We start from the raw sequence: 15,695 nt of genomic DNA on the forward strand, positions 1-15,695 counted from the left end.
CATAACTATATTCCTATATTATATTTTAGTATATAATCTACCTCTACATTATCTATGACTAGAATTACGTAATATCTTCGTCTATAATGAATATAAGAATTAATATAATTTGCAGTTTCACTGTAAAATTAATGATGATAAAAAATTATCGATTGATTAACTTAAGAAAATGATCAATTATAAACAGTATTTTTGGAATTTTATAGCAGTATAATTACTTCAGCATGTAATATGTAAATCATAACTATGAATATAATTTTAATAATACAACTTTTTTTTTTACCATTAAAAATTTCTTTTCCCATTTTTATAGCCTCTAATGTATCAATGTTATTTAATTTTAGTATTTGGTCGATATCAACCAATTATCCATAGAGAATAAGTTGTCAGTCAATCTTTAGAGTATGCATCAGTGTTGCATATCGATACCCCACTATCGATAGACCATCGATTAAGATAATAATTACGAAGTTAAAGTTCTCGGAAACATGGAACATTTCCTTGAATCGAGACCCTGATTTGACATCGAATATTCTTGGATCACAATATTCTATGTCAAATCACCTTCTAGAATTAAAATATATTCCCATGCATGTGGACACGTGATTACTCGAAAATACTAACATTTAGCCAGTTATACATTAAAGTTGAGATTTTTTTGACATATTTAATCGCAAATTAAATATTAGGTTTTTCTATCAATTACAAACACTCCGTATAATCGTTATATCGTATCATGTTGTAAGATCGCAACGGATGAACGCTATATATGCTTGACCGTTCTCGATTTATACGAAATGCGGTATTTGGACTTACTCGGAACGCATCTTTGGACATCGACGTATAAAATTATTATATAAATTCTACACTTCTACCAAAAGACACTATTTTTAAACTTGAGGGTATATTTAAAGGCTTTTTCATAAATAAAAAAAAAATTGAACAGTTGCAACCGTGTCACTTATATTGGTTCACTTAATGCGTATAACAGATTTAAACTCTTCTCTTTGTACAAAGTGTCTTATTCTCTTAATAGGCGAAAATTCAATTAAACTTTTATAAATATAGTGTCGTTACTTGGCCTCATAATTACTTATCTGCAGAAAGTACTATTATCGAAAAATTAATGGCAAGCACAAAATTATCGATACTATCGATATTATTAGAAAGTTTTGGTTAAAACTAGTAGATTTTTTGCAATAACACCAATAGTATAGATAGTATTGTTGGTCCCCACGATCGATACAATCGCTTTTGCCTTAACTAGCGATAGACAATCATTTGTCTATCGAGAGTGGACTATCAATATACAGCACTAGTTTGCATTGCACACTGTGAACAGAGTTTGAAGTTATGGAATGACATAACTAAGTAACCTAAAAAGTTTATTACTTTATTGAGTGTGAATCGCAATCTAATATTAATGTAAAAAGTATCTGTTAAAAGATCATTTCAATAAATATTAAATCATATTCATGATCTAATATTTTATACATACATTACAATGTCGTCTCTTTTACGATCAACCAAATTTGTCCGATACTTTACTGGTGCGGCAAGAACATTGATAATAAATTCGTCTAAAACTACAGATGTAAATTTATTAATAAATTCAAAAGCTCTAAGTGCAGCAAACAAGTGAGTCAAAATATAATTTTATTATTTCATTATGTTTTATTTTACTTATATTTATTTGAATACTAATAGTAAATTGATTTTGTAAATATAAATTATCATTATATTATATAAGGATTATTTTCGTAATATATTAGTATTTGTCGTAAATGAAAATCTATATTAACTTATACACATATATTGCTCAAAAACGTTTGTTTAATTCTAGTGTATTATTACGAGATTATGCTACAAAAAAGAAAGAAAGTCTCGAGCCGTTGCTTCAAAAGTTAGATTCAGAAGTTAGACGGTATGGACGAATTACAAAGAGGGATATTGATGAAGTATTTGATGAGCTCCGAGCGAAGAATGATATCACCAGTTCACAGTCACTATTAGTTATTAGATGTTGTGGTGAGTCTTTAATACATTATTTTAAACTTGTATAAATAAAAATTTAATAGTTGTTAGTGCAAACCTGTAATAAATAACTAAAATTTACCATTTCATATCTAATAAACCATGATATTTTATGTTTTTAAATTAAACAATGTGTTCCTTACATTAACACCATCAATGTTATATAGGAGAACTTGTACCTGAGGAATTACCGGAACAGAGGACACTATTAGTACAGAAAATATGGAATGTATTAATAGAGAGAGGAGTGCCTATGGATGTATCACATTATAATGCATTGTTGAGAGTCTACATTGAAAATGAACATCCTTTCTCTCCGGCTCAATTCCTAGAAGAAATGGAAAAAAAAGGACTGCAACCAAATAGGTTTATATAATCACTATCTTATATATGAATTTAATAAAATATTTATTTTCCTATAATCTACTTATTACCGTTTTTAAGGGTCACATATCAGCGTCTTATGTGGCGTTATTGTCAAGAGGGTGATGTAGAAGGTGCAACCCGAGTACTTGAAAAAATGCGAGAGTTAAATATGCCAGTATCAGAACCAGTTTTAAACGCTTTAGTCATGGGTCATGCTTTCCATGGTGATACAGAAGGAGCAAAAGCTGTATTAGAAACAATGGCAGGAGCGGGTCTGAAGCCATCTAATCGTACATATGCTTTGTTAGCATGTGGCTATGCAAAACAAGGTGATATAACAGGTGTTGAGAATGTTATTACAAAAGCACAAAATGAGGATAATGAATTAACCGATAAAGTAAGTAAATAATTCATTTTATATCAAAATTGTACAAGAACAAATTTTGAAATCTGATTCTAAATGACTAAATAGTACCAAGTATGAACATTAATACATTAAAATATTTAATTGTGTATGAAACTCGGGATCCTAGGATTATATATTACTTTGACATAGCTCATATTAACATTTGTTGATTATGTTTATTGTTGATCCAGATAGTAGATATACATCTAAATGCATATTCTTGTAACACTATTTGGTATAATATTTACTATCAATAACCTGTGTTTAATAAATTATTTCAGGATTTATTGGATATTGTAGAACAATTAGCTCTTGGTGGTCATAAAGATAAGATAGATCAGATCTTTCCACATCTACATAAAGGTATAGGATATAATCAGGAAGTGTGCAATCTTATTTTTAAGCTTCTTAATAAAGATCAAGAAGAAGTGGCCAAGGAAATGATGAGAACAATGCCAAAAACAACTTCAGTAGATGATACTAAGTTTAAAGGAGCATTCTTTGTAAAACACTTATTGAAATTAAATAAACCCATGGAAACAATAATTCAATCATGCAGAAATTTACAAAGTGAAGGTCTCGTACCAAGTGCCATATATATAGCAACTGAAGCAGCTTTACAGCAAGGACGGTCAGAGTTGGCCCAAAAACTATTCAAAGAACTTCAAAAGGATGGCATGGAAATCCGTCAACACTTTTACTGGCCACTTCTAACCCAGAAAGGAAAAGAACGAGATGAAGAAGGTCTTTTACAAATTGTACGCAATATGACCAATGAAGGATTAGTACCTACTGGAGAAGCACTCAGAGATTATGTCATCCCATTCCTTATTGAAAAAGATACACCTCAAAATATTATAGTAAAACTTCAAGTCGCAAATGTACCAGTTATTCTTAGTGCAAGAAATGTAATGATAGAACTTCTGGAGTCAGGAGATATCAAGTCAGCAGTTGAAATAGCTCTCACTTATCACCCCAGAGGCCAGTACTCATTAATTTCAAGACCATTATTGAGTGCATTAAATAAAACCAAGGACATAAAATCTTTTGTAAACATACTTCATGTTACCAGTAGCAGTACCCAGACTCCCCAAGAAGATGTTTCAAATGATGACGTATCTGGTGATGACAATGTTGATTGCAATGAAATTGGTCGCTTAGTTAAAAATGCAGTTAAAATTGTAGCTAAAGATAATTTAACTGAAGAACTCTTAACAACAGTTTTGGGCAAAGGTCTAAGGATAAGTACAACATCCGCAGAAGAAATAGAACAATATCTGGGCAAAAATATGACAACAAAAATTTCAGAATTGCTTTCGCTCTTAACATCACCTGACTTAGAAATGGCGCCTGTTGAATTTCTTGCTCGTCGTAATCAAGCTCCACGTACTGCAGCACAACTAGAAACACTCTTAGGACAAGTTATAAACAAAGATGGAAATAACATAAATCGCTTAAGAAAACAGGTGATTAATGCATATATGAAAGAAAAAAACATTGAAAAAGTCAATAGCTTAGCAGAAGAGCTAAAATCTTTACCAGACTTTGACTTAAACCTATCAACACTAGCACAACTATTTGAATTTTACTGCGAAAATGATGAAATTGATAGAGCTGAACATGTGAAGACTGAGATCATTGTTAAAGATCCAGAATTTGTATTAAATAAATATAAGAAAGTGTTGATGGCTTGTGCTTATGTTCGTGCAAATAGATTTGAAGAAGCAATTAAGTTTTTGCAGGATAATAAAACATCAGGTGAAACTGAGCCTTCAAGTTTTCTAATTAATTCTAAATCCTGGCAAATGTTGAACACTTTGGCTGAATCAAAAGATGTAGCAAAGGTCTGTTAATATGTTTTTAAATTATTCTACTCTTTATACTTATAACAAAGGCAGGTAGGTAATAAAATGCATTGGTAAAAATAACAAATCATTTTTTTGCATAGTATGAATTATACCAAATCTAAAGTTGCTAGTATGTTTCTTTTTCTCTGCCATCCTAATATCTATTTAGCATCGATTCCAAAAGCATCTCAGATCACTGCATTTCAGACCTCTTTATATATGATTATTATATAATATCAGAAATATTAAAATATAACAAATAAAACTCTACATTGTCTATTTCACAATAAAGTATATTTATATATTTTTAATGATCATCAACTTTTTCAAGCTGTAGTTTACAATACAGCTGTATTTCTTGATTAGTTTTCATGAGGGTCAATAGTATATTATAAATAATTACTCATTTTTGTGTCACTGTTTAAATTATTAAGATATCACATTCCTTACAATTTAAAATGTATGTTATTGCTTTTTAGGTGAAGGAGATGACAAAAGTATTAATAGAAAATGAATATATTGCACCTAATAATATTATCCTTGGACCATCAATCAAAGTACATTTATTAAACAATGATATAGAAGGAGCATTGAATGAGTTTGAAAATTGTTGTAAGCAATATAGAAGTACCCCATGGAAAGGCGAATTAATGAAAGCTCTTATTATGAAAGAAGATGCAACCAAATTGCAGTGGCTTGCTGATCTTAGTACACAGGTACATTGATATTTTATATCTGAAATACCTTACTGTCAAGAAAGATCTTGAGATTTTATATATATATACATCATATATATAATACATTAAAAATATGCAATAAATTCGGACACATTTCATTAAGAATACTTTTGTTTATTGATTTTTTAAAGATCCTTTATATATTTAATCATGGCTTGATATTATATAGGCTTGGTATTAATTTTAAATGTTTCATTTATAGATTCATGGTGAAGTGAACATCCTCCATGACTTAGTACTAGCTTTCGTTGAATGTGGACGCTTACGCCAAGCGCGGCGCATTTTGGAAACTCCTGGACTGCAAACAAGACAAAAACGTCTTAATGATGCATGCCAGCGATATGTTGAGGTGATTATTGATTTCCGATACTATTTTCAAAAAATATTATTTATACTTAATTTGTAATTTACAGTCATTTTCAAAGTAAGAGTAAATTACATTTAAAAATTTTACTTTGTACTCAATATTATGATTTACAAAAATATTGCATTTTAGGATGGTAAATCTGAATATCTTGAAGGACTACTAGAAGCAACAAAAGAGCTTTCGCACATTGATCGCTCAAATATCTTCTATCATTTATTGGTAACTTATTGCAAAGCCAATGAAACTGACAAAGCATTGGGCCTTTGGACGGTACTTCAAGAAGAGGGAGAAATTCCAAGTGAAGAATTTCTAAGCTACCTGGGTAACCACCTAAAATCTAATAATAGAGACATTCCATTCGTAATGCCTAGTACAGGTGTGCAAGCTGAACCAAAAAAAAAGGATACTGTATCACAAAAGATCACCACTCAAAATAGCCAGAAAGAACCAGCAAAAATAACAAAGAGTGAGATCTCTAATCAAATTGAAACTTTAACTAAAGAAGGAAACACCGCACAAGCAATGGATCTTACTCTTAATCATATAAAAGAAGGAGTTATGCCAAAGTCAAATGTTCTTAAGTTTCTCTTGAAATCTCTAGCAGAAGAAGGTAATGTTGAGAAGATAAAGCCTTTGGGAACTCATCTTAGCGATACCATGAAGCGGACTGTGACATATGATGATAAATTAACACTAGCTACCTTTAATAGTGGAAATGGTGCAAGTCATATGGATAATGTTTTGAATATGTTAGAAACAGCTAACACTAAAGAGGAAGTAGAAAGTGCTCTTAGAAAATTCCCCCGAAGTAGTGCTCTAGCTTCAGCTGTACAGGATAGTGAAATAGTTGCTAAGTGTAAGTATTTTCTATCAGACAAATATTATTCTTAAAACATAAATTATAGTATACAAAAACAATTATTAAAATATAGTCAAAATAATAATTGTTTGTAGGAAGCAATTCATAAACAAATTTAAATTTTATTTTAAATATGTATGTATAAGAAAAGTTTTAATTAAATATGCGAAATGAAAAGGTCACTAATTTTTTTTTTTTATACAGGTCATAAAATTGTGGAGCTGGCTGCTTCCAAAGGTTATATTATACCTGTAAACTTATTATGGATAGAATACTTATTGGCTGGAAAGGATAAAGAAGCCGATTCTTTATGGCAAAAGTATTTGAACAAGTCACCTGTCATAGTTTTCAGGCGATTACTTCAAGAATGTCACATGAAGAAACAACCACAAGTTATAGAGAAAATGATCGAAATATTAAGAACAAATAAAGATCTTTCCTTAACATCCCTTGGTAATGCATACTCTAGACTGATTAATTTCTATATATCAGAAAATAAGATTGATAGTGCAAAAGCAACTCTAACTCGGGCTATCGAAAATGGTATTACAAATGAACATCTTAATCAATCAACTATCAGAAAATTAAAAGAAAATCTGGAAAGTGCTGGACAGAAATTTGACTTTTCAATATAGTTTTTTGAAAATTTTGTATAGTAACTTTAGTATATAATAAAAAAAGAATTATTCATACACTTTAAAATTAAACATGGAAAATATGTCTACTCATTTAAATACTAATAACAACAGCCAAAATTACCTTCTTTTATTAATGTTTATATTACTTTATTATAAAACGCCATGTGTGTACTAAGGTTTACAACTGTTTCTTTAAATTTTAGTCTTAGATTATTTATATTTCTAGATAAAGTGTCGCACTATACAAGAGCTAAAACAAAAACTTTTTTCGACACGAGCTTCGACTGTATCTAGACATAAATAATCAAAGATTTTCGTTTTAAATTTTAAGTATGTATGTCAAACAAAAGAAAAAGAATGTGTTTTGCTGAAATTAGAATAAGATCCCTTGTTAATTGAGTATTGTATGACGATTTAGAAAATAAATTAAATTTAATAAATTATTAGTTAATGAATATCATGTTTTATTTTATGACTTTCTTCTTTCATATATAAATATAACAAAATTCTTGAACTTCGATACCAGAATACACTATTATAAAATCTGTTTGATCATAACTCAATGAGTTGCTGTTCATTCACTCATCACTTTTGAACAGTATGTTAAATGTTTTGCAGTGAATATTTAGTATACATTTCGATAATGTTACTTTTAAACAAATATTTAACGTTTGTAACAAATAAAAAACAAAGGACAATAAAAAGTATTCGTAAAAGTACAATTTTAAACTAATGGTATTATTAATCTGCAATTAGATTAAAGGCGGGAATTAAGCGGAAGTACATAAATGATAGGTATCCAATCTTTATGTCAGTTTGATAAGTGGCGGGAAAGTCAAGAAATTTAGTATTAGTTTGTGGTGTTGTGTTGAATAGTTTTATAAAATTTAGTAGAAAAAACTCAAAATGTTTTATCCTGTTGAGTCTTTGAAAAGAGGAGGAAGATTTTATTTATGTTGGGTGGCAGACTCTTGGCCTCTTCGTTTTGCAACGATTACTCATCGTCAGCTTTGGTCTCAAGACATACGACAAATATGGTAATATTGAAGGAAAAAATAGAATAGAAGAGAATAGTATAAAAAGAAAATCAAGTTAATCATATATTTTTTATTTTAGTGACGATTTATTGGAAGTTATGAGAAATGAGTCTGGTCGCCCAAAAAATAGGTTTTCTTTACGACTGAGTTCCCAACTGATGCGTGGGCTAGTTCGATTATATCAAAGAAAAGTTACTGTATTCGTTGGTAACTATGTTACTTTATAATTGTTACGAATATATATTTTTTAATTTGCGATATAAAAAACACTTTTTTTATTATTTTTAACTTATTTAAGGTGATTTATGCATGATCAATGCACTTGTGATGAAAAGCACTAATAAAAAGTAAGTACTTATCAATGCAGATATTTTTTTCATATATTATATTTTTATATTCCATTATTATAATTAAGACAATATATATTTTATGACAAGCCATACATTTTGAAGTAACATATAAAATATTAATTTAAATAGAATAATGCATGAAACAACAGCCCATGAATCAGTAATGATTGTTCATCGTCCAGACTTGCCAAGATTGGTGTTTGAGGAACCAGTAGATGATGATAAGATTGAAGAACGGATCCGGGTAATTTAACAGCAATTAAATTTAATTATGTTATTTATTAAAACTAGAATTAATAATTATTTGTAAGTTTTATAATTATAACAATAATCACTTATAAAGATTGATGAGATAGATGAGAAAAAAAAAAAATTTAATTTTATTAATTGGTATTTTAAGGTAAAACTTAAACAGTATAATAGATGAAGCAATTGGATATAAGATGTTAAAGAAGATCTTTTCTTACAGAACAGTGGTAATATAGTCGCAGATGTACAAGATATTACGTTGAAAGAACCTCTTCTGCCAGAAAACAGGATGCATTTAGATGTAAGTTAACATCCCTTATACTATTTTGTTTGATAATTTAAAGCCAGCGTAACTACAGTCACTACGGACATAATATCTTAGTTCCCAAGGTGCATTGTCATTGCAAAGGATTGATAATATTTTCTTATAGAGCCAATGGTACAGTGGTGACCACAAAATTATGGTTTATATTTTGGATTGATTTAAGTATTTAAAATAATTTAATGACATCAATAGCTTCATAAAACTTTTTAGTCCATTTCATGGCTCTAGGAGTACAATGATCAAATTCGGTATATTATTTCAGGATGGTTTCGGGGAGCTCCACCCTGATCAGCCACTGCAGTTGCTAGCGGACAGGACTCTAGAGACCATGTTGGTGCAGGACGCATCTGCCACAATACACAGCGGACTGGACTTGCAGGACTTGTCCACAGACAAGTCGCACGACAAGTCCAGAAGAATGCCTCACGAGTCGGCGCAGATGGAGCGGATATCTGAACATGACTTATCTATATTTAGAAAATGTAAGCAAGTGTAAATTTAACAAGATAGATAGATAGATTACTTGATGATTGATTCATTTATTGCATTGTATAGCTTTGTTTTAAAAATAAATTAACATAATAAAAACTTATAATTATTTTTTTAACAATCTCTTTTACAGCAGTTGGTGACGAATTGATCCCTGGAGCTGATTTTGATAAAGGTAAGTCCATGCTTGGTTGTTTCCTATTTATTTCGGGATCAGAAACAGATTAAAGTCTACGTCTTCGGGCGACATTGTATGCATGTACGTGGGTATCATGCAAAACATTATTCGTATTTTTAAATAATCACAATAAGTCACTTAACAGAGGGCAGTTTCTAGGCAGGTAGTCTCACGCTCAACGTTCTCTGGGAAACTGAACTGAAATAACGCTGGTCACTGAACACTTGGCATCCAGAAAATCTCTCGCTCTAGCCCTCAGTGCTTACTGTTGCCATCTCCCTCTCTCCTCTTATAAGATAACCCTAACATCTCATGCCATGTTAATTTAGTGTCAGCAGTTCCGTTAAGGGATTTTTCGATTCGTATTTAATCACTTCACTAAATTTCAACATTTTCATCTCAAGTACAACGTTCCACTCCAATACAACGTTCTTATCGAATGTAGGAGCAGATATAAAAAAAATCCATGCCATTTGCTAGTAGATTTGCTATATTATGCAAACAGTTCTTGATTAATAGATATATCTTTATTTATAACACAACACTATTACACTTAACTACTTATATTCACTTTAATTTAACTTCCAAAGTTCCGATAATAACTTTGTTGATATGAAAAACGCCATTTTTTCACGATTCCATTACGAAAATAGATTATTCAAGATCTCGACCAATGATATCGAATCAATTCGATTGTAAAATTTGTTTATTCGTCTTTTCTCTTCTTGATGTAATGCAGTATTAGTTTATAACATGACGTCATAATGTCCTGTCTCCCTTTCACCCACCCTCACCTAATTGTCACTCATCTGTAAAAATGAATAAAATCAGAAATTATTTGATTAATTATTCCAATTTATTTATTAACCGTCATATCCTCTCACAGAAATACCTGAAATTCCCGAATTCCCGCCTCCCGACTTGCCTGCTCCTGAAACAGAGAAGTTAGTTTTGAATGCTTAATGTAACCTTTTTTGATTTCTATTCCCTATGACGACAATTTATGTTTTTATAAATGTATTTTTAAAATAGCCAATTAGGACAACGGCTAAGAGAGTCAGTACGACCTTCATCTCTTGAGATTACAGAAAATGCGAAGGAAAAATCAATCGAGGAAATTGTTTTGCAGGTATTCATTTTATCGCGAATTAAATATTATGGGTAGATTTAATTTAAGATTAGAGATCGCCTATTTGTAATATATACAGTAGTGTGGGTAGTACAAAATGTTCGTTGTCAGTTAGAATTTAAACAAATTGTTATATAATATAATTATATATGTAATAATAATTTATTAGAAGTATGTAAAGGTAAGAAGTTTTGCTGCTTTAATGATACAAGACCTAATTTATAGCTAAGGTATTTAATTCGGATCCGATTGAAATCGTAATGTAACCGTCATCGTATAAGGTTGGTTGCGGGTCTCCGGTTATTGCAGATTGCTAGCCGGGGCCGATTCTACTGACTTATAACGTCTATGATACGTTCCTGATACTATTCCGGTCCTAATTAAACTATTCCTCATAAAAAAGTACCTCAGTTTAATCGTAACTACGGACCAATTGTACTTATTTATATAGCTTACGATACGATCCCGTTATACTCCGATCCAACTTTTCCGAAACGCAAGTGGATCGTTGCGTTTATAGAATAGGAAAACGGCTGAAAGACAACGATTATTTTTCGATTCGATTGCGATAAACGGTCGATATGTCAGTGGAATTGGGGTTCAGGTCGTTTAGTTGAGCCCGTGATACACGTGCCTTTAGTTCGCATAAAAGTATGCCAGGTACGAGCTACTAGACTACAAGTATGCTAGTTCTTAGCATACGAGGATAACGTAAGGTGTTAGATTTTTCGCCATTGCGGTAACGCGGGTAGATCCACTTGCGTTGTACCATCAAGCTTAATATGTCGCGTATCGCGTGAGATTGCGCATTCAACAGAATTCAACTCATTGAAGAGTAGACAGAGTATTTTTTAGAAACTGGTATTGAAGCAGTTAATGTTGTTATGTTTTTGTCAAGATTTCTAGTCAATGGCACGCTCGATTTGTCGGTGTGTTAAACAATTTTTAATAATGTAATTACTTTTATTCAATCGTTTATTTATCTTTTAAGGAACTGGAAGAGGAGCCCCGAATGAAAAGGCGTAAATTAAAAAATAAGTTGATCGTTGACAAGAAAATTAAACTGAGTTCTAATTTTATACGATCGCGCATCGAAAATATCAATGTGGACCTGCGTTGTGAGGTGCGTTCATATTACCAGTTATTCTACTGCAAAAGAATCATCCTAGGTGTGAATGTATTCCAACTTGAACATATTGGATATCAGAAGAGTGAGTCAGCCAGTGGCACTTGGTACTATTGTCAGTGCATAAGTGCCTATTTTATTTTTTCCACATACAATAGTTTTTATACATCTAACGAAAGAGAAGGTGAAAAAATAATTATCTTACACGTCGAGTTATGTTTGCAAGAGGTCAGAAACTCAAATTTTTTTGCCATTATTATTTTATGACAAAGGTAGGCGGACTGGCAAATGGGCCACCTATAGCAAGTTATTAACACTGGCCATAGATATTAGCGCCCTAAAATTATTTTATATCGCCAATGCACAAACAATCTTGGCAACAAAGATGTCCCTTGTGCCTGTAGTTTCACTGGCTTACTCATCCTTTAAACCTGAATACAACAATACTTTTTTTTTTGCTATTTGTGGGGCTTTGTGTAAGTAAAGGTGCATGCTTAGTAGATAAAACTCTATTAGGATGATCGAACTCTATATGTGCCTCCTCCCAAATCTGTCGCTCTAGGTTCAAGCCAACTTAAGCTTGCTGGTAAATCAAGAGGCGCATATGCTTGTCTGCCTTTTGATAGAAAAAGATTTAAATATATATATATTTGTATTATATATGTTATCTCGTTGAGTTATGAGTATATATATCAAAAATAAAATTTATTTGTTTGTAGGACGGTATTTGCGACATAATTAGTATCTACGCAACACCTAACATTCTTCTAAATAGACCGGCACACTGTGGATCTTCACTGCATTCGAACTTTGGGTACAAGCTGTCCTACTTGTTCTCGAGAAACCTGGGAACAGCGCAGAGACCATCAGCAGATAGAGATATTGAGGTGGGAGACGCACCTTACATTATTTTGTTGATTTGTGTAATGATCAAAATTTATAATTGTGGATGTATCAGAAAGTTAACACATTTTTTTAATAAAATAACTCCACTAATTACTACTAATTTTAATTTAAACTTTAGAATATAATTAATCGAGTAAAACAAGTATCTGTGACTCTTATTATAATCAAGAACAAATGTTGAACACACAAATAAATTTTAATTACAGGAGGTTGTGGCTCAAAGAACAAGGCAATCGCACATGAGGTCGATTCTTGAAAAAATCGATGAAGAAACTGAACCAGTCGACAAGAGAGTCCCGTCCGCGCATCATGAATTCGATGTTTCAAAAGAAATTAACATCACGGACCCAAACATTGTACAAGACGAAATACAAGTGCCAGGAGCACCAGGCCAAGAAATAATGGATATATCGGATTTACCAACACAAAGAGTGTTTGCAATGTCGCAGAAACGAACAAGCGACAATGCTCCTTCGGTAAGTTAAATATAAAGTCTATAAATAAAAGTACTAAACGGAATTAGAATAATTGCTTAATCAAAATATTTTTCATATACCTGTTTTTTTAACAATTTTCACATATCAACATTTCTGCTATATATAAAAAAGTTCGTAGTTGACTTTTAATATTGTATTATTATTAATAAAAATATACATAGGTACATTTTTTAATTAACAGCCAAAAAGGCAACGTCGTGGTGGCTACGTGTCGTACAGACTCAGCCAACAAACAGAGCTGGAAGTATATAACGCAGGTATAATACAAGATTGTATGTCTACCACCCTAAACTCGATGTAAATAATTCAACCAATTATGTAATTGAATAATACTAAGTAGAGTTAAATTTTAATTATTTGTTTATATTTAAGTGATCAGCCAGTCGACCTTCAGTCTTACACCCGAATAAACAGCGAGAGAGAGCAGAAAGTTTAGGCGGACGTTGTGGTTAAAAGACGGGCACTATTTATTAAGAATAAACAATTAAAAAAAATGTTTTAGTGATAATAATACTTTTTTGTATGGTTTTCTGATCGTATTTTGTAAAAAAAAAATTTAAACCACATTTTTTGTATTAATATTTATAGCCGTTTCAACTACAAGTAAAAACGTCAATTAATTTTCATGTAGATGACAAAACAATTTATTTTAATTACAGAAGTAAATAAAGAAAATATACCCCATAATCGTCAACAAGACGCAGAACGTATAACTGCGATGTTAGTTGAAGCTGGTTTAGCAGATATACAGGAACAAGAGAAGACAACAGACGTCGAAAACATAAATCCAGTGACATTGACACAGAGAAGTAGAAAAAATGGCAGCGAAACATCGGAAACGCCACTAGGAAGTCTAGATAGAACCAAAGTGTCCTTGGGGGACTCGGAGAAAACGACGGATTCGAAAAGATTCATTCGGTGAGCCGTTTTTGGAAATGAAAAACTCAGTACAGGAAAGAAACAAATTGATTGAAAAAGTAGCTAACTTCTAAATAGGGTTTTTAGGCATGTACTGAAATTAAATTTTCTCTTTTGCGTCACAGATATTTTAAAGAAGTTGAATAGATATACTGCTAAAGATTGATTGCACTTTAGTGTTTCTAATAAACGTTAATAACTTTCATTTTACTTTATTACCATTTATAGTTGTTGCATGTTATGACGATGGTTTCCAAGAATCAATTAATTGCAAACAATTACTTACTAAATGCGATAATAATAGATTAAAACTCTCCATTTGTATAATTCCCAAACTATTTATTGTAAAGTTGGTAAATAGTTATTTAAAAATGTGATATAATGTCTGTGTAAGTTGTATAAATTTTGTACCTTGTACGGTTAGTAATTTTTTACATTTAATTCCCATTGAGTAACCACCATAAATTCTTGCAGCAATCAGCGAATTAGTGAATTATTTTCGTTTATAGACACTTACAGACCTATAAAACGTATTGATCGCAACAAAATAAAGTCTGGTGTACGAGATCAACAATGTGCGACAAAGACAGTCCTCACATATCTCATTTTCGTTTTAGAGAAGAATGGGGAACCCAAGGCACGATGCACAAGATCTACAAATGCATAAAGAAAGGCGTGAAACCGTTGGACTTGCATTACCTCGTTACGAAAGGTCCGATCATCTCGGGCCACCGCCGAGTTATCGCCGCTCGCTGTTTCACTTCCATGCTGAGTAAGTTATTCGGGTTATTCATATTATGGAACTCTTAATGATTCGTTATCTAATACCTGAAGTAAATTAAAATGTTTGGTTATTACAATAGATGTTAAAAGATATTTGATTTCAACTAAGTTACGGTATTATTGAAGTAAAAGTCACTTTCATATAGTTTTTAATCACTCTACCTTTATAATTTGCATTTTAAATGTGGCGCTTAATTTATATTTTAATTACGATTATTTGTTTTTCAGAATTGAAACAACATGGGTTTATTAACATTGTAAAAGATTCTAATACGTATGAAATTAAAGATATTGCTCTGGGAAGCAAGATTATTTCCAGCAAGAAGCAAGATTAATAAATATGAAAAAAAATTCAATACAATGCAAATGTATTCTAACATACTCACTTATAAGTCTCATATAAATATTTAATTTGTTTAAATCTTTAAATACTATGTTGATAATTTTCCTTTAT

The 15,695-nt window shown here is 31.2% G+C and overlaps 2 protein-coding genes across 2 annotated transcripts; both read left to right on the forward strand.

Annotated features, from left to right (window-relative positions):
• The first annotated feature begins 1,321 nt into the window (after nucleotides 1–1,321).
• Nucleotides 1,322–7,709, forward strand: LOC125066216 (leucine-rich PPR motif-containing protein, mitochondrial). Its single transcript, XM_047674204.1, has 9 exons — nucleotides 1,322–1,638; nucleotides 1,844–2,028; nucleotides 2,202–2,400; nucleotides 2,479–2,797; nucleotides 3,088–4,650; nucleotides 5,133–5,369; nucleotides 5,593–5,739; nucleotides 5,887–6,613; nucleotides 6,821–7,709. The coding sequence occupies exons 1-9, from the start codon at nucleotides 1,505–1,507 to the stop codon at nucleotides 7,249–7,251; spliced, it is 3,942 nt and encodes a 1,313-aa protein (XP_047530160.1). The 5' UTR covers nucleotides 1,322–1,504; the 3' UTR covers nucleotides 7,252–7,709.
• Nucleotides 7,710–8,160: 451 nt separating this feature from the next.
• Nucleotides 8,161–15,576, forward strand: LOC125066427. The gene is made up of 16 exons (XM_047674496.1): nucleotides 8,161–8,291; nucleotides 8,371–8,498; nucleotides 8,590–8,638; nucleotides 8,771–8,885; nucleotides 9,111–9,191; nucleotides 9,478–9,697; nucleotides 9,838–9,879; nucleotides 10,769–10,826; nucleotides 10,915–11,011; nucleotides 12,003–12,134; nucleotides 12,857–13,024; nucleotides 13,250–13,519; nucleotides 13,722–13,797; nucleotides 14,200–14,458; nucleotides 15,076–15,230; nucleotides 15,470–15,576. The coding sequence occupies exons 1-16, from the start codon at nucleotides 8,161–8,163 to the stop codon at nucleotides 15,574–15,576; spliced, it is 2,088 nt and encodes a 695-aa protein (XP_047530452.1).
• The last annotated feature ends 119 nt before the right edge of the window (nucleotides 15,577–15,695 follow it).

This window comes from Vanessa atalanta, chromosome 9 (assembly GCF_905147765.1).
Source record: "Vanessa atalanta chromosome 9, ilVanAtal1.2, whole genome shotgun sequence".
Classification (NCBI taxonomy): Eukaryota; Metazoa; Arthropoda; class Insecta; order Lepidoptera; family Nymphalidae; genus Vanessa; species Vanessa atalanta.

What these genes read in the sequence shown, in the direction of transcription:
- LOC125066216 (XM_047674204.1), top strand. Translation starts at nt 1,505, where the DNA reads ATGTCGTCTCTTTTACGATCAACCAAATTTGTCCGATACTTTACTGGT. An exon ending in AATCAAAAGATGTAGCAAAG is followed by an intron (nt 4,651 to 5,132) that starts GTCTGTTAATAT and finishes ATTGCTTTTTAG; the next exon opens with GTGAAGGAGATGACAAAAGT. An exon ending in CATGCCAGCGATATGTTGAG is followed by an intron (nt 5,740 to 5,886) that starts GTGATTATTGAT and finishes ATTGCATTTTAG; the next exon opens with GATGGTAAATCTGAATATCT.
- LOC125066427 (XM_047674496.1), top strand. Translation starts at nt 8,161, where the DNA reads ATGTTTTATCCTGTTGAGTCTTTGAAAAGAGGAGGAAGATTTTATTTA. An exon ending in CCTGCTCCTGAAACAGAGAA is followed by an intron (nt 10,827 to 10,914) that starts GTTAGTTTTGAA and finishes TTTTTAAAATAG; the next exon opens with CCAATTAGGACAACGGCTAA. An exon ending in ATGTGGACCTGCGTTGTGAG is followed by an intron (nt 12,135 to 12,856) that starts GTGCGTTCATAT and finishes ATTTGTTTGTAG; the next exon opens with GACGGTATTTGCGACATAAT.